The sequence below is a fragment of the Callithrix jacchus genome, chromosome 10 (assembly GCF_049354715.1).
Source record: "Callithrix jacchus isolate 240 chromosome 10, calJac240_pri, whole genome shotgun sequence".
In the NCBI taxonomy this organism is placed as follows: domain Eukaryota; kingdom Metazoa; phylum Chordata; class Mammalia; order Primates; family Cebidae; genus Callithrix; species Callithrix jacchus.
The window spans coordinates 99,091,028-99,113,352 of NC_133511.1; the positions used below are offsets into that span (position 1 = coordinate 99,091,028).

Consider the following 22,325-nt stretch of genomic DNA (forward strand, 5'->3'; position numbering starts at 1 on the left):
GCACGTTGGGAGCCAGATGTAAGGCTGATGGCCCCACAGGGTCGTGGGGTGAGCCTTATGCTGTGCTGAGGCACAGGATCTCAGAAATAAAGAGACAGGACACAGAAATACAAGAAAAATGCAGCTGGGCTCGGGGGGCTACGCCACCTATAAGCAGAGTCAGGCGAGGCCCCGAATGTCCAGAAGCATGAGTATTTATTGTGTATAGGTTAGGGGGCAGCGCAGTGAGTGAAATCATCTTTAAGGATAGTGATAGGGTCGTGAGCAATAAAACATGGGGTCCACCCCCATTAGGTCACCTAGGCCAGGAGGTGGACAGTGCACAGCAAGGGGCCCGTTCCCACGAAGGCAAGGGCTGTGCACAGTAAGGGGTCCGCCCCCATTAGGTCACTGAGGTTTGAAGGTGGGCCGTGCGCAGTGTGCAATACTTCTATCTATGGTGAAACTACTTCTAAGATTTATAGGAGGATGCTTTAAGTCACATAGCAGTGACAGAGCTGTCAGAGTTACTGCCACCTTCTGGCAGCTTCCAATGGGTTCTATGGGAAGATGCTTTTCAAGCAACACAGTAGCAAGAGCTGATAAATTTCACAGTCACCAAGGTGGATTGCCGTTCTGAGGGCAGCCTTCCACAAGAACTGGAGCAAGGTCCTACAACTCCTTTATCAGGAGGAGTGGCTCTCGCCCCAAGCCTGCCATACAGCGGGTATCTTTACGATACTGAACGCTGCCGCCTGGGCCATGGATTCTTGTCCCGGCATAACTGTTTTTCCCTTAAATCATGCTCTGTACTGTGTCTGCTCTTAGGCATTCCTCTGATTATAAGCTGCTTATTCCTTAATTCATGCTCTGTACTGTGTCCACTATTCCTCCTATATGAACTAAGATATAATTATAGGTATATATGTAGGGAAATATTCTTTAGGCACTCATACTATCAACTATTATATGATTATATAGAGAGGTTTATATAAAGGGATTCATCAAGCCCTATTTCTATCAACTAATATATTATTATAGAAAGGATTATATAAAAGGAAATAGCTGAGTGTTAACACTATAAAGTGAGATATTCCTCAAGCCCTGTGTCAGGGTTCTGCTTAGCTCTCATTCCTCGGTGCCTATATGGGGGGTTACCCACATAGGGCACGAGTCAGCAACTTTCTGCAGAAAGCAACCCCACAGTTTAAAGCCATTATATTTCCCTTGCTGATTCTGACAGCTCAGCAGCCCTCTCCTTATCTCCCCATTTAGTAGCACCCAGATTCTGTGTTAGAGGACTACCTTCTTCCCAGTGGAGTCTGGTCAAAAGGTGGGTACATGACACAAGATAGCAGTAAGCCAATCTCATCCTAGAATCTGAATCCTGAGAGAGATTTCCAGAACTGCCCAACTCCTGGCTTTTTGGAGTGTGGCTGAATTTCCCACCCCCTCACCCCTAACAAAGTTTCAAAATATTCATTTTCTGCTTAGTCAAAATTGGTTCTCATTTCTTAGAACTCACATAAAATGAGCTTCTTTGCCCAGCCAGTGGCTGTGGGCACGGTCAGTACTTCCTCAAGCCAAAGAAAGAAAAATCCTACTGAGGAAAGAGTCACACGTAGCATTTTGTCTTGAAACAGAGAATTAAAGATGATGTAAGGAAAGACACTGAGCTAACAGAGAACGCAGAGCACCACGGGAATGCTAAGTTTTGATGAGCAAGTCTCTCTTTTTCTATGTTCAGGCAATGGCATCAACAGAAGAAAGCTGGCCCTGCTCAGGATATCGTCTTTCAGTTGCCACCATTAAGCATATTGCATATGCTCTTATCTTTCTGGGCCATAACACATTCATCCACTTGTTATATTTCACTTTCTGAAAGGCATCAAGCATTGTACTTGATTTGTCCAACAGAGTGTAATCAAAGGTTTTTTTTTTTCCAAAAGCTAATCAAGAAATTCCTGCATCTGCAAAAGTCAGGCTATGCCATTAAATACAGCCAAGATCATAATACAAATATTAGGGCTACTGAATCTTGAGATCTATTCACTAGAATGTGCAGGGAAAAGGAAAAAGTTTGCCTTTATGAAAGGTCTGTATCCTTTTTTAGAAAGAGCTTCTGAAAGCCTCAAACATCTGTGACTGTGCTAATAGCCCTTACAAAAGTATTTTATACAATCTATGCTAAGTCAGCTAGGAGTTAACAAGAGGCTGGATGCAGACGAATAAAACACACCCCTGCAGATCTGTTGTTATTAAGAATGGCCTTTGGAAGTCTCAAACTGCAACCCCAAAGGCTGTTCCCATTGTATTTATACTGTATACACACATACCTGAACGGCCTTACCAGTAACATTTAAAATAAGGACACTTAATACTGCTAGTTACATGTAGCACAGAGTGTCCACTCTGTAACTGTGTGTGGCAAAGCCAAGATATCCCACCATTCCAATTAAAAAAAAGGAGAGAAAATAGCTTTAACACACTATTAATGTATGGTATTACAGTTTTCCAGTGAAAGGTAACAAAGCCCATATAAAATTAAAAGATGGGGAAAAACTAAACTTTCAGCTACTGGTACCTCACTAAGTTTTCATGCCCTTCCATCTGGAACACTTACCCACTTCCCTGCCAGAAGTCCTCTAGCCCTGCATGAAGGATCTTGTTGCCCCTGACTGACACCCACATATGGAACATTTGGCATGCCTCCATGGCAATACGGGAGCCCTGAAGTTTATCGAAGTGTTCCATATGAGAAAGAATGCTCACACACTCCTGCTCCACCCTCCAAAAATGTACTAATGATGCTAATTGACTATACCCAAGGAGCCAAAGGGAAAATATCTGAGGGTTGCAAAGAATCGACTCAAGCTGTCACTGTAAAGCTGGTCCTCCCAAGAGCAAAGGAAGCAGCATGTAATCTAGTTCAAGTCACACCGACTTCACTCTTAAACTTCTTCCTTCAAGTGGGGCTTCCCTGCAAATAGGACTGGTCTTCAAAATCTCCCAGAGCCCTTTTATCTTACTCAAGTTGCTCCATCTAATTTTATTCTTTCCCAACAGGATCTAGTTGGAAAATATCAAGCCTTTAGACTGTGGTGGCAAGGGAAAGGGACTACACAGGAATGGAAGTTGAGGAGAAGCTCTCCTGGTGTTGACTTAGGGATGAAGGCTCCAGGCTGCTGCCAGAAAAGGGGTCACCAGCAGAAGAACTGTTTTCTTTGATAAGGTTGTCCCACCATTTTCAAGTATTCCGTTAAAGTTACACAGGTTCTCCCTGCAGCAGTGATACTTTAACTCATTTTCCGACAATTGGTTTGAAAGTTGTCTGAAAGTGCAATCCTCAAACTTCCAACACCGGTAATATACTCGTAACCCTGTGGGGAGACACACACACAAGGGTAAGAAAGTAAGTGGGGAGAGTTCTGTATCTGCCTTTGGACCCCTAATTCTGTTTAGAATCTGTCCTGTGCAAGTAGAGACATCTAGGCTGATGAGCAGACCACAGTGCTAAGAAGCCTTGGGATGGCCCACAACGCCCTTGGCAACTATCAGGAAGCTCAGGAATTTCACCAGAAGGCTGCTGACCTGCACAGCTCTGTGGGGCAGCGGTGGGAGCAGGGCCGGAGCTTTGGCAGCCTGGCATTTGCATTGAGCCAGCTGGGGGACCACAAGGCCGCCAGAGACAACTACCTGCATGCCCTGCAGGCTGCCTGCGACTCCGGGGACATGAAGGGACAGTGGCAGGCCTGTGAGGGTCTGGGGGCTGCTGCAGCCAGGCTGGGACAATGCGACCAGGCCGTGAAGTACTATAAGGAAGCACTGGCCCAGGGTCAGGAGCCAGATTCTGTGCGAGAACGGCTGGTGGCCAAGCTGGCAGACGCCGTGAAGACGCACTTGGCCCTGGTGGGGCTGGTCCAGACTCACACCCTGATCTCAGCTCCGGGAAGACCCCAGGCTCCAGGTGGGGCCAACCAAGTGGAGGTGACCTCAGCAAAGACAGGAAGCAGTGCAGCAGGTGCCCAACACAGATCTTCCAGTGGATGGGAAGATGAAGAGTTTGAAGAGGGCCACCAGGAGAAAAAAGAGGAGAGGTCATCCACGTGGCTTACAGAAAGCCTCAGCAGGAGCCACCAGAGGAGACCCACGGAGTCAGGCATCTGCACCATCCTGTGACCTCCCCCTGTGGCCGCAGCCCTCATCTCTGCAGCACCTGACTACCACACACACACTAGGGGGTCCTGGGGACCAAGCCTCTTCCCAGTTGCTCAACCCTGCAGGGATGTGAAACAATGCATCCAGTGGACTCCTGAGGAGCCTGGCCAAGGGTTTTGCTGGCTCAGCCCTGAGAGGCTCTGTTTGGGATTTTTGGACTCCGTAGGTAAAAGAAAAAAGGAAAATGAATGGCGAATTCCTTTTGTTGTTCTGGACCCAAATCTCATGAGTGCCAGGGACCTGGCAGTTCTAGAAACTGACTTCATGGTCAAGTAGCTTTGGAGTCACTGACGGTCTCCAGACCTTCATTTTTGCATATGGAAAATGAGCATATAATACTACAGAAGATACACCTTACCCAACCAATGCACGCCACTTCCTCTGTGAAACACGGGGGATGCTGGACGCAGGCCTGGACTGTAGCCTGTAGCCTGTAGGACAGTTCCTTCTAGAAGCCACAGTAACAGTGATGTGATGTACCGTTTCCCGAGCACTTAGCTCATGCCCCACCCTATTCTAGGTGCTTCACAAGTATATTCTCCTCTAAGCCTCACAACAAATATATGACGTGCTATTATCATCCCCTTTCGCAAATGAGGAAAAGAGGGCACAAAGTGTCAGTAGTCTGCATTCCCAGGACACATAACTAGTACGTAGAGAAGCTGGGACTCAAACCTAGGCAGTGAGCACTTTCTAGAATGCTGTGCAGTTCCACCTCCACAGCTGAGCCCTTGCTTACTCAGTCAGTTGTGATTTAATACCAAGTGTGTTTATGCCCGTTGGAAAAAAAAAAAAAAAAAAGAAGAAATACCTAATGTAGATGATGGGTTGATGGGTACAGCAAACCACCATGGCTCATGTATACCTATGTAACAAACCTGCACGTTCTGCCTGTGTAACCCAACTTAAAGTATAATAAAATAAAATAAAAACAACCAAAAAAAGCTGGTCACAAAGCACCAAAATACTTTATGGTTCCTTGCATATGAAGTGCCTAGGAGAGCCAAATCCATGAAGACAGAAAGTGGATCAGTGACTGCTCGGGCATGCGGGAGGGAGGAATGAGGACTGACTGCTAACAGGTTTCTTTTTGAGGTGATAGAAAATCCCAGAATTAGTGGTGACAGTCACACAACCTTGTAAATACACTAAGGGGCACTGAATTATGCACTTAAAAATGTAAATGTTCCAGTATGTAAATTATATCTTGATTAAAAAACCCTAGATGTAGAACAGTGTATAGAATATGACCCATTGGTGTAAATAAAGCATATATACATTGAGGTAAGTGCATTTATTTTTCTCTGGAAGGATTCCCAAGTAATTTAATGGTGTTATCATCATGGAAGAGTATACTTTGTTTGTTTCTGTAATGATTGAGTTTTAAAACTTTGCCACCTGGATGATTTATTTTTAAAATATTTGAAACTTCATTTTAAAAATAATTAGATTATTCAGTAATACAGGAAAAATTTCCACAAGAACATGCCATCATGGTCCCATTTTTGGAAAAATATTCTTGGGCACACAGGAAAATAAAGGCCAGAAGTATACAGTCCAAATATCTTATCGTGGTTTTTTTAATATTCAGAAAAGCATGTTAGGTGAAAAATGTATTAGTTGAGAAAGTGGCGTTATGGTAGATTTTCTTCTCCAAAAAATAACTGAGTGCCTATGTGCCGGATACTGGGGTATGAGAAGGTATTTGTCCCTGCCCTGCAACTGTTTTCTTATCTTCTGTGCTGGAAAGAAAAAAATGCAGTTGCATACTTCCTTATTTCAGGCTTGTAGCTAATTTACCCAATTCCATGCATAGCTATGAACATAACACTTCTCAGTTTATAGCTGCAGGCATTAAATGTCCTGTCCTTCTCCTCAGAGGGGATGGGTATTTCGATTGGAATTTAATGAAGTTTGGTCAAGTGGCAGAGTCCGGATAGAGTATCCAGAAATGGCTGTACTTGCTTGAGTCTTAACTAAATAAGTGGAAGCTTCTAATACTGTATTAGAGGCTGCTGGTGATTAGGACAAGTTACCACTTTATGGAATGGTAATTAAGCACTGGAACTTGAAAAGCTTTAAAGCTATCAGAATTTTAATTAGGGAAGCCTAGCAGCTTGGGGAGAACAGACAGTAATTTATTAATAATTGCTGCCAATTAATCACTTACTATGTGTCCTGCAGTGTACCAAAGTGCTTTACTTGAATTATCATATTCAAACAGCAGCCTTATGATGGTAATCTTCTCACCAAAGCCAGCCTCAGAATTACCCACATAAAAATGGATTAAATTAGAGGCGCTGGGGTGTTAGAGGTTTTCTCCTCCCCACTCTTTGAAGACTTTGACTCAAGTCTATCTAAAGCCAACAGTCTTCAGTCGTCATAGGCACCCTTAACTGTGGCCCTTGCTCAGAATGTCATTACAGCAATGACCACGTGGTACTGTCATCAGAGGCTCCTTCAAGACTAAGTATATTTAACATGGCTTATACTTCCATGGTTTATACTGCTATGATGCCAGTAAATATTGGTTGAATTAGCAGCTAACTTGTTTGTGTATCTAACTATATCTAAACATAGAAAAGGTATAGTAAAAATATGGTACAAAAGATTTTTAAAATGGTGTACCTCTATAGGGCACTTACCATGAAAGGAGCTTGCGGGACTGGAAGTCAGTGAGTGGTGGGTGAATGTGAAGGCCTAGGACATTACTGTACAGTACTGTAGATGTTTTAAATACCATACATCTTGTCCACACTAAGCTTATTTAAAAAAAAATCAACCTTAGCTTACTCACTTTATCACTCAGGCGGCTGAGGCATGAGAATCACTTGAACCCTGAAGGCAGAGGTTGCAGTGAGCCGAGATTGCACCACTGCCCTCTAGCTTAGGGGACAGAGTAAGACCTTGTCTCAAAAAACAAAAAAAACAAAGTTCCCATTGTTCCACATCCTCACCAGCATCTGGAGTTGTCAGTGTTTTGGATTTTGGTCATTTTAATAGGTGTGTCTCATTGTCCATTGTTGTTTACATTAACCATTTATAAGAAATTTTGGGACTTAAGAACTGGAAAAAGATCTTGGCTCTGACCTCTCTCCTCTCCTCCCTACCTCTGCTGTCCAATACACACTTTTCATACATGAGAAAGAGGTGGAGAGAACTAGCTGGTGGCAGGACAGAAGTCAGAGCTCCTCAGTGCTGCTCTAATATTCATTCAACATGTGGTAATTGCCCTTACTGTCTCATTTGGAAATTATACTTAGTAGTGAGGAGTCCAAGAGACACAGCTGATCAAGTTAAAGAGCCAGGTCTTCTGTGCTCATACATAATGACCACATCCTCTCTAAGGGCCTTACCACACTTTCTACCCTAACAGTGAATAAACATGGTCTTCCAATGGAGGCAGAGGAACTGGTCCCCTACAGAATCAATAACCTTACATGGAGGGCTTGGAGTTTTAGCTGTAATCCAGAAATAGAGATCAAAATTATCAGATGTTCCTGGTTTTTTAGACAGGGTAACTAATTGTCTTTACTTATTGAGGGATTTCTCCTTTCTGGGGAAGTTAATCTTCTTTATCTTAAGTTTTTCTGAACCTGTGTGTGTCCAAAGGCTTTTCTGAGTTTACCTGACATGTTCACCATTCCTTGATGGTGACACTGGGGGGAGTTTGTGTAGAAGGTCTAAAAGTACAAATAACCTTAAGGAGTGTTTTTATTATTCATCTCTTAGAAATGTAAGTCTGCGGGTTTTACCTTGGACACAGAACACTCTCAAACTGCTATTCCTTGCTGGCATCGTTTGCACACATTGATTCTATCCAGAACCATACCCAGCAAGAACAGAGGGCATATCTTTGCTGGTTTCTTTCCTCTGTCTACCACTTCCTAAATTCTATTTTAACAGGGTTGATGGAGGTGAATATTACATCAATATTTCCACCAATTTGGAAAATGCAGATTGGACAGGACTTGTTGTGCATGTTAGCACTCCCCACCCCCACATTCATGAGCACCTTGCTCTGAGGCCACAGAGCCCTGGCATCTGCTGCCCCTCGCAGAACACCTTTCCCCTCTTAGCCCTCTTACCTCCTACTAGCCCTTTCAGCTCAGGTTGAGTCTCCTCAGGACTCTGCCTATACCAGATACCCCATGGAATGAGACAGAGGCATATAAGAAGTCATTTGGGACAGCCAAACAGGCCTTTGTCATAATTGTAATGCTAAGTATACTTTCTTTATCTTTGCATCCTAGCCCTCTGCTGGGTACACAGTAGTTTCTCCAAGGTTTGGGAGGCAGCACAGGGCCACTGTTAAAGAACACGAGCTTTGGAATCAGATGGACTTCCATGTTCAAGTCCTGAGGTGGTTACTTGACCATAATTTGTTGCCTAATCTGAGCTTGTTTCCACATTTATCAAATGGGAATAAAAGATCACCCTGAGCAGTGTGAAACATGAAGTTTAAAATGCATGGAGTAAGTGCTTAGTGCCCGATACACACCTGATGCTAATAAATGGAAGCTATTACTTGATGCAAGTCTAATGAGAGTTACAGCGGCACAATTTTTTCCCAGGCTCTTATCACCCCATTACATTTAGGAGACAGACAGGGGAGGCTCTTACCGGCTTTGGCAATGAGACATGAATCAAGATTAGATGTACAGTTGGTGGTCGTAGTGCACCGAGCGGTTGAGTAAGGACAGCTGTAGCACTGCAGGCTATGACCTAGAATCAGGAAGAAAGTCGGGATCTCTTAAAGCAACACTGACTTGTCCCTTGGCAGCCCACCATCTCCATTAATGGCCCAAAGTCAGCAGCTTGTGGTATGCTTCCATTCCCGCACAAATGTATATCGGTTATATCTTTCCAAACTCAAACTAAAGTTCCAGCAACATTTTTTGGACTCTGATGCAAGCACATAGGAAATATCCACATTTGAAAATCCATCTAACTGTGCAATTGAGAAGCTTCCTCCTCACCTGCAACTGTAAGGAGATTAATCTGCAATGTAATGATGTGTTAAGAGGAAAGTATCAAGAAAAACAAACAGAATTCTGTAAGTGTCTTCCAAGCAATGAATATGCCCAATTAAATCACATGCTCGTGGGTTGATGATCAGTATCTGACAATACCTATCTGCTTGAAAATTCATGTTCAGAGATGAAATATGTAAAATGTCATCACAGATCAGTATTAATAGATGAACATCTGCAATTGATTTGATGACAGAGAACACTAATTTTGAACCCCAAATAAGCAAATGGTTATCCCCCTAAAACGAATTCTATTCTGCAACCTCTGTCTCCCGGGTTCCAGTGATGCTCCTGCCTCAGTCTTCTGAGTAGCTGGGATTACAAGCACATGCTACCATGCCTGGCTCATTTTTGTATTTTTAGTAAAGGCTGGGTTTCACCATCTTGCCCAGGCTGTTCTGGAATTCCTGACCTCCAATGATTCACCCACCTCAGCCTCCCAAAGTTTTGGGATTACAGGCATGAGTCATGGTACCCAGCCCTATTGCTTGTTTTTGACCTCAGTTTCACCATAATCTAGAGTTTCCTTCTCTTCCCATGCAGGTCAACTAGAAGAACATCGTGGTTAAACCAAGCTTGGGTTTTAGAACTGACAGCCTAGGCTTGAGCTCTGGAACCTGGGAGACAGAGGTTGCAGTGAGCCAAGATCACGCCACTGTACGCTCCAGCCTGGGCAACAGAGTGAGACTCTTGTCTCAAAAAAAAAAAAAGAAAAAAAAAGCAAGCAGTAGGTCAGTGGACAACTGTTTGATATTTTAGCCAGTAAGCCAGGGTAGATGAGATTTCCCCTCGGCTACAAGAGGCAGAATTCAGAGGAAGGTTCCCTGCAGGGTTTTGGGCAGCAGCAAAGAAGGCCTGTCATCTGTGGGCATGTGAGTATCACATCTCAATTCTCTGAGGAAGGGCTGAAGAGCACCCCAAGACCTGTCATGGAGAAGCTGATGGTCCCAAGCTTGCTCCATAAACAAATGCAGACTGCTGGATGTAGGATGTCACTGGGTTATTTTAATTTTAGAAAATATTCCGATTTAAGCAGCAGATACAGAAAAAAGAAGGAACAAAGAAAAATGTACGAAAAATAATTATAGAAAAAAGGCAGTGTTGTAACACAGGTGAACTGCATTACAGTGCACCCTGGCTAGAATTAGGGGAGGTGGAGTAGGAGGGGTGTGGTGACTTCTCTTTCTGCTCAGAAAGGGAGAGCATGTTAAAGTGTGTCCTGGGGCAAGTTACTACTTTGCCTTCATTTCTTCTGCAGTAATATGGGCGTAACAGCTCTGACCTCCTGGGATGGTTGGACAAATTTAAAAGACAGGCTCTGGCCCAGTCCCCAGTAAACAATAAGCAGTCAATATATGGTTGCTACTAATATTATAAGACATGCTACAATGGTGTGGAGATCTTTTTAAAAACTATGCATTGTATTGCTACTTCCTTTTCTGCTCCCCCTACTAACCATACTTAAAAAAAAGAAAACCCACCAGGGGCCAAGACATTATACCAACATGACATAGGCAGACAACTGCATTTGATCCTTACCATGTGCTTCCACTATCACAGAAGTTGACTCAGAAGCACACAATTTCCCCCCAGAAACCAGGGGATGGGTGGGTGAGGGGAAGGGATGGCCCAGTGACAGGTAGCCTGGAGCAGGAACTGTTGCCAGACCGTGTGTTCACATTCCAGCATACCACTTGTGTTATCTGACAAGTTATTCATTCTGGGGGTCTTAATCTTATTGCTTGTAAAACAAGGATAAAAATAATACCTACTGGGCCGGGCGCGGTGGCTCACGCCTATAGTCCCAGCACTTTGTGAGGCCGAGGTGGGTGGATCACGAGGTCAAGAGATTGAGACCATCCTGGTCATGGTGAAACCCCGTCTCTACTAAAAATACAAAAAATTAGCTGGGCACAGTGGCGTGTGCCTATAATCCCAGCTACTCAGGAGGCTGAGCCAGGAGAATTGCCTGAACCCAGGAGGCGGAGGTTGCGGTGAGCCGAGATCGCGCCATTGCACTCCAGCCTGGGTAACAAGAGCGAAACTCCGCCTCAAAAAAAAAAAATACCTACTCTATCTGGTTGGCATGAGGACTAAATAAGCAAATACATGTAAAATGCTCAGAAGAGTGACTGGCACATAAATGCTGTCAGGGTTAGCTAGCTGCTGCTGCTGTCACTACGACCACCATCATCGTTAAAACATGGGAGGAGCCCAAGAGCAGAAGGACTAAGCTCAGATGGCTCTAAGCAGAGTGGTGCCCCAAAGGGACTTGCACAGCACTCTAAGAATGGCATCCACTGGTGTCCCCAAGTAGCTTATGGTGACGGGGTGAAACTTCAGCCACTGAGTGTTGAAGCCACTTGTACCCCTGCCAAAAGCCACCTTGTAACTCAGGATGGGCTGTAACTCAGGAAGATGCCCCACTGAGGACAAGGAAGGAGCTGTCATACAACCCCAGATCTGTAACACTGGAAGTCAAAAGAACCAAAGCCAGGCCTGGAGGAGGAGCTGGAGCTGAAACTGAGGCCTAAGAAGGGACTTCATGGCCAAGGCAGCCTAGATCTCTGTCCTGAGACTGGAGCACTCACCTGAATGGCAGAAGACAGCCAGGATGAGCAGCAGCCCAAACAGGACAGACCCTCCTTGGATTCCCATTGTGATTGTCCACAGAACCTGGAAGGAAGGGATAGGAAGGACTGTCAGGAACCAACAAATGACTGCTGGTTGTCTCCAAAACCAGGGGCTGGAAGGCCAAGGAGGCTTCTGAGAGGAGTATTAAGCAGGAGTCAAGGCACACTGGGCTCAGAGTCAGGAATCTTTGGGCCACACCTCAGCTCTAACCCACAGCACCACATACCCTTGAGTAGGCTCAGTCCCTATAAGCCCCAGTGTGCATACCATGCCATGGGAGTAACACTGTCCTCCAGATCAGGGTCAGTGAGTCAAGTGAGAACACGCACAAACTGACTCATACAGCCACTGCAGTTCCCACTCTACTGTCCCCACCCCAAGCTGCTGGCTGAAACGGAGGCCACTTCTCTGAGCCACAGCACTAAGTGAATCGGACCAAAGGGGTGACTCTGGAAGGCACCAGCATGCATTTAGCAGCAGAACAGAGAGCAATGGCTTAGCATACCCAGAAGCTCTCTCTCCCGACTCTAAGAAGTATAATGGGTTCATTTCCTTGCTCTCTTTGGGGATATGAAGAGAGGTATTGGGCAACTTTGTAAGTTTCCATTACACAAATGCCTAGATGTGTAGTGATAGCATCAGGTGAGAAGAAGGGAAAGCTGAAATGCCTTCAACCCTACTTTACCTAGTAAAGAAGCCAAGGCACAGGGAGGGTTTGAACTTACCTAGATACAAAGCATCCACAGCAGAACTAAGAAATCTCCCTCCAACCCTACATCCCTGAACCCATCCTGAAATGAGGTGGCAGCGCCTATAAATCAGGATACTCCATATTCTATTCTCCAGAGCCCCACAGGCCAAGACAGACAGATGGGATTCTTGGAAGGGTGAGTCACCTACCCTCCTCTAAGTTAGAAATGCAGAGTTCCCTGGGGCTATGAAATCATCACTTGTCACAGCTTGACAGAATTTGCTGGTACAGGCCAGCGGAGGAATGAGAAGTTCCAGGAAAAGGGCAGGGTATGACATTGTCTGAAGATGAAAATGCTCAGTGAGTCAACCCTGGGGATGGACATGGTGGAGGTAAGAAAGAGGTGGCTTTATGATATGTGAGAAACCAGAAGAAAGACAATTGTGGCCTGGCCTTTCCTTACACATTGATGACTCCCCACCATGCCCTGGGCTCTGAAACCTACAGCCTGCTATGGGACACCATCCCCCATGTGGACCTTCCCTGGGGCCTGGGCTCCAGCACATGCCAGCCACCTTCTCAGTCCCCCATTGTCAGGGGTTTCTGAGTAGGAAGGGTGAGTTACAGACTCAAGTTAAACAGGGCTCCAGTCCACGAGGAACTGCTGTGAGTGAGCAGGGGGAGGAAGGTATTGCTCTGAGGTCCCCCAACAGAGAACTCCAGACACTTCCTAAAAGTTAAGCATAGCACGGTCGGAGCCTTGGTATTATAGCCAGACCCTGTCTCTACAAAAATAAAAACATTTAAAAAAAATTAGGCTGGTGTGGTGGCATATACCTGTAACCCCAGCTACTTGCGAGGCCGAGGTGGGAGGATCACTTGAGCCCAGGAGATCAAGGCTGCAGTGAGCTGTGACTGTGCCACTGCACTCCAGCCTGGGTGACAGAGCAAGACCCTGTCTCTAAACTAACAAAAACCCAACGTAGTTATGACGTCATCCCTGTGGAAGGAGGAGGGAAGGAACCTCCTGACTTGGGTTAGGCACCGGAAAGGTGTCCGGATGGCAGGAGCTGCAGGCTCAGGATGCTTCCCTTGGAATGGTCTTTGACATAAATCACACTTCCACAACACACAGGGTCCCTGACAGGGAGCTGTTCTTTGATGAGTACCTTAGAACTGGCCTGCTAAGAAAGCAGGAAGGACACAATGACAGTGTTCAGGGCACAGGCATTCCAGTCCAGTCTGGAGGCCTCCGAACAAGGCCAGATAGTTCTGGCCCTGCCACCTCTTTGCTGTATGTTAACCTCTGATCTCCATGCTTTGACTAGTAAGCATGGGGACAGTTATGTGTACCACAAAGCACAATGCCTGGCCAAAGATGGCACTCAAAAAGCTGTGGCCACTGTCAGTGTTACTGAGAAGTCATTAGGTTACCTGAGGAAGAAACTGCATGGGGAGGGACTGCTGTGGGGTGAAGGGTGGGAAGTCAGACAGAGGAGGGCATGAGGTGTGGAAGCCAGACAGACACCCTGCATTGAATGAGCAGGGGAGACCTCAGGCATCAAACCTAAGGCAGCCCTCTGTTTTCTGGATGGGTGGGGAGTGTCAAACCTTAGCCTCAGTTCCACAAAACTGGCTGCTTGCTGCTATGGTTGATCCCATAACACGCTGCAGGGGAAACCAAGATAGCAGAGGAAGGAAGTAGCTACGTGCAGTTGTCAAGGTCAGGCTGCTCAATCCAAACAAGACCAGGCCTTTATGAACCACTGGGGAGATATGAATTTCCAAGAGCAAAACGTTCATATGGAGTGTGTATATGTGTATGGGGGGCAGAGGAGGGCGGGAGACCGAAAAAAAAAATAGTTGATGGTTTTAATGCTATTTTATAAATGCCCTAAAATGCAGATGGTAATTAACACTAAGCAAGATCATTTATGGCTTTTTCTTTTTCTTCCCGATCCTTTATTTTTGCCATCCTTTCCCCAAATATTCTATAATAAATAAACCAAGTGTCATCAGAAACATCAGGAAAATCCACACATGACAGTGCTCCTTTTCTAGTAGTCATAGATCATCTGTCTTTTGGTAAAACTACTCCCTAGTCTAAAACACCCTCCTTTTTAAGTAAAAAAAAAAAAAAAAAGGAAGGTGCCTATAAATTAAGTGCAGATAAAAGACCTTTAGCTGGGCATGGTGGCTCATGCCTCTAATCCCAGCACTTTGGGAGGTCAGGAGATCACAAGGTCAGGAGATCGAGACTATCCTGGCCAATATGGTGAAACCCCATCTCTACTAAAAATTCAAAAATCAGCTGGGCATGGTGGTGGACACCTGTAATCTCAGCTATTTGGGAGGCTGAGGCAAGAGAATCGCTTAAACCCGGGAGGCAGAAGTTGCAGTGAGCTGAGATCGTGCTACTGTACTACAACCTGGATGACAGAGCAAGACTCTCTCAAAAAAATAAAAGATCTTTAATGCCATTCTCTAACACCCAATTGTCCATTCCTCTGCAGATCTTGTGGACTTTACCTTTAAAATGTTTACAATCTGGCCAGTTTCACAACACTTTGGTTCAAGCCAACACCTCATGTTATAGCAGTGCAACAGTCTCCTAGTCTCCCTGCCGCCGCCTGTACTCCATTCAACACTGCAGACCACGTGATCTAGTTAAGAGTATGTCAGGGCCGGGCGCGGTGGCTCAAGCCTGTAATCCCAGCACTTTGGGAGGCCAAGGCGGGTGGATCACGAGAGATCGAGACCATCGTGGTCAACATGGTGAAACCCCATCTCTACTAAAAATACAAAAAATTAGCTGGGCATGGTGGCGCATGCCTGTAATCCCAGCTACTCAGGAGGCTGAGGCAGGAGAATTGCCTGAACCCAGGAGGCGGAGGTTGCAGTGAGCCGAGATCGCGCCATTGCACTCCAGCCTGGGTAACAAGAGCGAAACTCCGTCTCAAAAAAAAAAAAAAAAAAAAAAGAGTACGTCAGTTCAGCGGGGCGCAGTGTCTCATGCCGGTAAATGAACCCAAAGTGCTGTGATTCCATCCAAACCAAGAACTTACATGCAAGATACACTCAGCATCACCACTCAACTCCTCTCCAAACATCTCAGGACTCCTAACAGTGGGTTTGTCCCTAAGGACTGTTCTAATAATATTGCTAGTGTTCTAATAATATTGCTATTCTGAATGATTTTTAGTTCCTCTAAAGAATGCACAACTGAAAAATCCCTCAAAGAAGGTATGTAGGGACAAGTCTTTCCCAACCTTAGGAAGGAAGGGCAGGTTGTCCTGGGTGGAGTGTAAATTGACTTTGAAGTCATTTCTATAATGGGAGCTCCAAGTAGGCCTTTCATCACAGGAATAAGAAACAGTCAATATTATACAAACATTTTTTTTTTTTTTTTGAGACGGAGTTTCACTCTTGTTACCCAGGCTGGAGTTCAATGGTGTGATCTCGGCTCACCGAAACCTCCGCCTCCTGGGTTCAGGCAATTCTCCTGCCTCAGCCTCCTGAGTAGCTGGGATTATAGGCACGCGCCACCATGCCCAGCTAATTTTTTGTATTTTTAGTAGAGACGGGGTTTCACCATGTTGACCAGGATGGTCTCGATCTCTTGACCTCGTGATCCACCCACCTTGGCCTCACAAAGTGCTGGGATTACAGGCTTGAGCCACCGCGCCCGGCACAAACATTGTTTACAATAGCAAAAATTTAGTGACACACACATCCAGTGAAAAGAAAATTGAATATATTTTGGTACACTTCCATGGTGGGGAACTGCAGAGCCAGGAAAAGTAATGGGCGTGGAAGGCTGTTCACGATGAATTAAGAAAAAAGCTGGTTTAAATATAGCTATAATTTTATTTTCTTTAAAACATATATGCATCCAGCCATCCACACACACATGTTTGGAATACATCAATCTTTTCTGAATTTAGATCATGTGGGTTAACAGAGTAGAAGAATTATGAGCAGTTTATGCTTAAATCCATTTTTTTCTTAATGAATATTTTTATAGAAAAATCTCAACATGATAGAAGATTTCTTTTTTGTTTTTTTGAGGTGGAGTCTCGCTCTGTCACCCAGGCTGTGGGTGCAGTGGCATGATCCTGGCTCACTGCAACCTCTGTCTCCTGGGTTCAAGCAATTTTCTTGCCTCAGCCTCTCCAGTAGCTGGAACTATAGGCGTGTGCCATCATGCCTGGCTGATTTTTGTTTTTAGTAGAGATGGGGTTTCGCCATGTTGGCCAGGCTAGTCTCGAACTCTTGACCTTGGGTGATCCACCCACCTCAGCCTCCCGAAGTTCTGGGATTACAGGAATAAGCCATCCTGCCTGGCCTAGAAGATTTTAATGTAACTATTTCATTTATAGTTTCTTAACTTTTGTTTGGAGTATCCAACCTAGTTAGGTATAAAAAAATATATACTGCTTCTCAAAACTGGCTGCTTTGAGGTAAAAAAATGTTTCATGTATATATTTTCTACATCTGTCTGAAAACCATTATTTTGTCACACACACTTATGTTTGTGAAAAATGAAGCCTTCGTGATTTTCCTATTAATCCTGAAAGACAGACCTATATTTTAAGCCCACTTTGCTCCCAATTTACATATCTTGGAAGCAGTCAGTTTCTTTTACTTCAGCTCCTAATTTATAAAGTTTAGATGATGATAAAATACAAGAATAAGACGAGGGTTTTAAAACTCAATATGGACAAAAATGTCATGTGGCAGTTTAAAAAACAAGCAAGTAGACAAATGCAGACACAATCTTGGCCTCAGACCTGACCTGGAAATAATATTTTTAGTCTAGATGCCACATTTTCAAATTTCTTCCAATTTATCAGTATAGCAAAATAAACAGCTGTAGATGCCAGGAGAAATGGCTGAAGGAACCAGGGCTGTTCTGTCTGAAAAGGTACAGTCAGAGACAGTTACTATCTTCAAATATAGGAAGGGGCACTGAGGAAGAGAGAGAGGTTATTCTGTGTAATTTCCAAAGACAATTAGGATCAACTAGAGAGGCATTTTGGATGTCTGAAAGAGCAACTGTTTGCCATCACCCCATCCCCTTAGCTGCCCTGCCACAAGCTAGATACTGTGCAGTGTCTCTAACCCTGCATTGTTTTAGGGTCAACTGCATATAAGCATATATATGTTACATATGTATATATCAAAACATGATATACATATATAATATACATACACACACAAATACATATATATGTGCAATCCAAAGAAATCTGAACATAAAGTATTTAACACATCAAATAATTATCTAATAATATTTAAAGGAATTCACTGGTGAGTATACTTACCACTGTGAAGAAGGTCTCAATTCCTACACCAATTAGTGCTAAAGATTAGGAAGAAAGTAAGAGAGGATCAGAACAAAGGTTCTCAAACTTCAGGGAGCATCAGAATCACCTGGAGGGTTCTTAAGCAGATAATTGGACTTCCGCCCTAGAGGTTTTAATTTAGTGGGGCTAGTGTAAGGCTCAAGAATGTGCATTTTGAGCCAGCACCCAGGTGCTGCATATCTGCTGGTTCAGGGATCACCCCAGGAACCACTGGGTTAGAGAGTGACCTGGCATAACGGCCAGGTCACTTTAGATTGGGTTGGAAATGTTTCTTCCGACAGGGCTGTAAAAGAAGCTGTTCTGATTAAATATTTAGTAGCTGTTTCTACTTTTAAGGCCCCATATGATCATGACATTGAATGCAAGCCATTAGGCAAGAGCTTGTGATATAGTTTGGCTGTGTCTCCACCCGTCTCATTTTGAATTGTAATTCCCACACGTTGTGGGAGGGATCTGGTGCGAGATATCATTGGGGTGGTTTCCCCCATATTGTTCTAGTGGTAGTGAATAAATTGCACAAGATCTGATGGTTTTATAAGGGGTTTCCCCTTTCACTTGGCTTTCATATTTCTCACTTGTCTGCTGCCACGTAAGACATGCCTTTCGCCTTCTGCCATGATTGTGAGGCCTCCCTAGCCATGTGGAACTGTGAGTCTGTTAAACCTCTTTTTCTCCAACAGACCCCAGTGTGTGATGTTCCCCTCCCTGCGTCCATGTGTTCTCATTGTTCACACCCATTTATGAGTGAGAACATGTGGTGTTTGTAAACTTCTTTTTCTTTATAAATTACCCAGTCTTGGGTATGTCTTTATTAGCAGGATGAAAATGGACTAAAATACCGCCAAAATCTCATGTTGAATTTTAATCCCCAGTGTAGGAGGAGGGACCTGGTGGGGGGTGATTGGATCATGGGGTGGTTTCTAATGGTTTGGCATCATCCCCTTCTTGCTGTCTTGTGACAGAGTTCTCAGGAAATCTGGTTGTTTCAAAGTGTGGAGCACTTTCCCCATTGCTCTCTTCCTCCTGCTCCCATCAAGTAAGAAGTACTTGCTTCCCCTTCTCCTTCCACCATAATTGTTTTAAGTTTCCTAAGGCCTTCCCAGAGGCAGAAGTCTGCACAGCCCAAAGAACTGTGAGCCAATTAAACCTCTTTTCTTTATAAATTACCCAGTCTCAGGTACTTCTTTATAGTAGTGCGAGAATGGACTAATACGCCTTGTTGCTGTGTTAACTTCCATTTGGTGAGCAAATATCAAGGGCCAGTTGCTAAGATAGATACTCTTGACACAGTAACTGAAGTTAATCCTCACAATAATACTATAAGGTAAATTTAACTTTGCCTCCAATTACAGGGAGAGGAAACAAGGCTGAGGAAGAGAACTAATTTATGCAACTAACTTATGTGGTAGGCAGAATAATGCCTCTCTTCCACAAAAATGTTTATATCCTAATTCCAGGAACCTATGAAAACAGGCAACCTTACACGGCAAGTGACTCTGTAGATGAGAATAAGGAGATTATTTTGGATTATTCAATGGGCCCAATGTAATGACAAGGGTCATTAAAAGAGGAAGAAGAAGGTAGCAGAGTCTGTCAAAGACACATGACTGACAACAGAAAAAGAGGAAAGAAATGTGAAAAATGAGATGAAGACACGAAGGGTTCCCTAAGCCAAGGCACACAGGTGGCCTCTAGTAGCTAAGAATGGTCCTTAACTGACACCCAGCAAAGAAACAAAACCTCAGTCCTCCAGTCACAAGGACTATATTCTATCAGGATCCTGAATGAGCACAGAAACAGAGTCTCCCCTAGAGCCTCTAGAGTGGCACGCAGCCCTGCCACCTTGATTATAGCCCTGTAAGACCCGTGTCAGACTTCTGATTTACAGAACGGAAAGATTAATAAATGTGTGGCATTTGAAACAGCTAAATTTGTGGTGGTTTCAGCAGCAGTAGAAAATTACTATAAGGCCGGGAATGGTGGCTCATGCCTGTAATCCTAGCAGTTTGGGAGGCTGGGGCAGGTGGATCACTTGAGGCCAGGAGTTCCAGATCAGCCCAGCCAACATGGCAAAATGCTGTCTCTACTTCAAAGGACAAAAAAAAATTAGCCACCTGTAATTCCAGCTACATGGGAGGCTGAGACACTTGAATCACTTGCACCCAAGAGATGGAGGTTGCAGTGAGCCAAGATTGTGCCGTTGCACTCCAGCTTGGGCAACAGAGTGAGGCTGTCTCAAAAAAAAAAAAAAAAAGAACTGTGTGTGTAATTTATATATATATAGATAGATATAAATTAATTTTTAGGTCCCTGGGTACACATGCAGGATATGCAGGTTTGTTTCATAGGTAAACGTGTGCCATGGTGGTTTGCTGCACCTATCAACCCATCACCTAGGTAATAAGCCCAGCATGCATTAGCTATCTTTCCTAATGCTCTACCCCCACCCACCCCACCCACTGACAGGCCCCAGTGTGTGTTGTTCCTCTCCCTGTGCCCATGTGTTCTCATTGTTCAGCTCCCACTTACAACTAAGTTTAGCAAATAGTTTCTAGTTTCCACTGTGAAAATTAGAGGTCACAAGTTTTAGGACTGTTTGACTTGTAGATGAGGCAGCCTCCCTTTCTGCCTCTCCTTCATAAACTGCCATGTAAATAGGCACATTTTGGCAAACGTTGCCACCTCCCTCAACACTCTGAGCTCTGTGCCTTCTTCAGGGAACTGAGAGAAAACTGCCAGGAGTGGGGAACTTGAACAACTGTTCAGGGACGGCAGGGTACCTAAAATATTAACAGCCACCGCGTTTGTGCCAAGCGCTTTCCATCAGTCATCTCAACCACCCTGTGACGTGAAGCCTACTGTTTTTTTTTGTTTTAGACGGAGTCTTGCTCTGTCGCCAGGCTGGAGTGCGGTGGCGTGATCTCGGCTCACTGCAACCTCCGCCTCCCGGGTCCAAGCGATTCTCCTGCCTCAGCCTCCTGAGTAACTGGGATTACAGGCGTGTGCAACCTTGCGTGGCTAATTTTTGTATTTTCAGTAGAGACGGGGTTTCACCATCTCGATCTCCTGACCTGGTGATCCGCCCACCTCGGCCTCCCAAAGTGCTGGGATTACAGGCGTGAGCCGCTGTGCCCGGCTGAAGATAAAGTGCCGTTAAATACTTCCCGAATGACCAGTGGAGAGCCTGGCTAGCACTAAACGGCCTTAAAAGGCACATTGCCTAATGTTGTTTTTTAAAAGTCAGCAGTCAGACTCTAAGAAAGGCGCGGCCCGAGCCGACCCAAGAGAACAAAACAACACGTTGTACTTAAAATGTCCTTTTCGCCCAAAATCTGCTTTTCAAAATTCCACATTTAGAGGGCGAGGGGAGAGAGGAACAGCCGGGGACCACAGACGGCTGGCTTTCCCCGCCACTGGCGAATTCTCTCTTTTCTAAACTGCTACAGCTTCCCTTGAGAAGAAAGCGGTGGCGGGGGTCCGGGTACGAGGCTGCCCCCGAGGGTTGGTGGGACGGGGCTGCTGCTGGGAGGAGGCCAGCTCCCCGTTTCTCCCACCCTGTAGATGAAGTGGCGTTCGGCGAGGACGCCGGGCCGCGGGGAAGGGCGAAAGCGTCAGGCCTCGGGAAACTAGCCCGGCGGGGAGGGGGCGTGGAATGCGCGGGGAGCCCCTGCAGACCCTACCCCGGGCCCACAAGGCCGCCGCCACCGCCTCGGCTCGGCCCACCCCAACCCCAGCAGGCTCTCGGGCCTTCTTACCTTGCGGCGCTTGGGATCCACTTCCAGCCTAGTGCAGCCTCAGAGCTCAGCCCGCACCCGCTCGCTCGGGTCCTCAAGGCTCCGCCCCTTGCCCCGCCCTGGCCCCGCCTGCCAGATGCCTGCCAGATCCAGGGCGCAGCCAGGCTCCCGGCTCCTGCACCGCGCGGCCACACCTCGGCAGAGACCCTCACACCCCCCACCCCCGCCGCCGCGCTGACCTCAGCCTCCCGGCCCAGGTTCTGAGAAGTCCGGTGGCCAGGACTCAAGGAGCACCTTCAGAACCCCAGGGAACTGAAAGTTTGGGGCGTTCTCCCCGGATTTGCTATGGGACATAAAACCAGTAGGAAACTTCCAAAGACTTCTGATTTTCCCTTTTCTGTTTTTTAAAAGTATATTAAAATGTTTTCCAAAACATTTTTGCGCCCAGGCCTTGCTGGTGCCCTGAGGGCCCCGAGGCCTGGCTGTCACGCTCTGCGGCCCTACTGCAGTCCGACGCTGCTTCCTGCTGTCAGGCTTGGGCAGCCTCCAAATAGCCATCAGCCACAGCCGCATTTGTGCCTTGTGACTTTGTCTGAAACCCAAACAGAACTCTGTTATGCGTTTAAAAGATTACTGGGCTGCTCAGGGACTAGTGTTTTGAAAGAACTTC

General features: G+C 45.5%; 1 protein-coding gene across 2 annotated transcripts; it reads right to left on the bottom strand.

Moving 5' to 3' along the window:
- Positions 1 to 108: 108 nt before the first annotated feature.
- On the bottom strand, positions 109 to 21,766 carry CD59 (CD59 molecule (CD59 blood group)). Of its 2 annotated transcripts, XM_009007895.5 has the most exons (5): positions 21,677 to 21,766; positions 17,880 to 17,917; positions 11,822 to 11,906; positions 8,821 to 8,922; positions 109 to 3,359 (listed from the first exon to the last, which is right to left on the bottom strand). In XM_009007895.5, the coding sequence occupies exons 3-5, from the start codon at positions 11,886 to 11,888 to the stop codon at positions 3,142 to 3,144; spliced, it is 387 nt and encodes a 128-aa protein (XP_009006143.1). In that variant the 5' UTR covers positions 11,889 to 11,906; positions 17,880 to 17,917; positions 21,677 to 21,766; the 3' UTR covers positions 109 to 3,141. The 2 variants fall into 2 exon arrangements, with proteins under 2 accessions (XP_009006143.1, XP_002755208.1); XM_002755162.7 differs by lacking the exon at positions 17,880 to 17,917.
- Between the last annotated feature and the right edge of the window lie 559 nt (positions 21,767 to 22,325).

Coding starts and splice junctions, on each gene's coding strand:
- CD59 (XM_002755162.7), bottom strand. CDS start 11,888: ATGGGAATCCAAGGAGGGTCTGTCCTGTTTGGGCTGCTGCTCATCCTG. Junction 8,923..11,821: donor GGCTGTCTTCTGCCATTCAG/GTGAGTGCTCCA, acceptor TCCTGATTCTAG/GTCATAGCCTGCAGTGCTAC. Junction 3,360..8,820: donor ATGTCTCATTGCCAAAGCCG/GTAAGAGCCTCC, acceptor GTCTCCCCACAG/GGTTACGAGTATATTACCGG.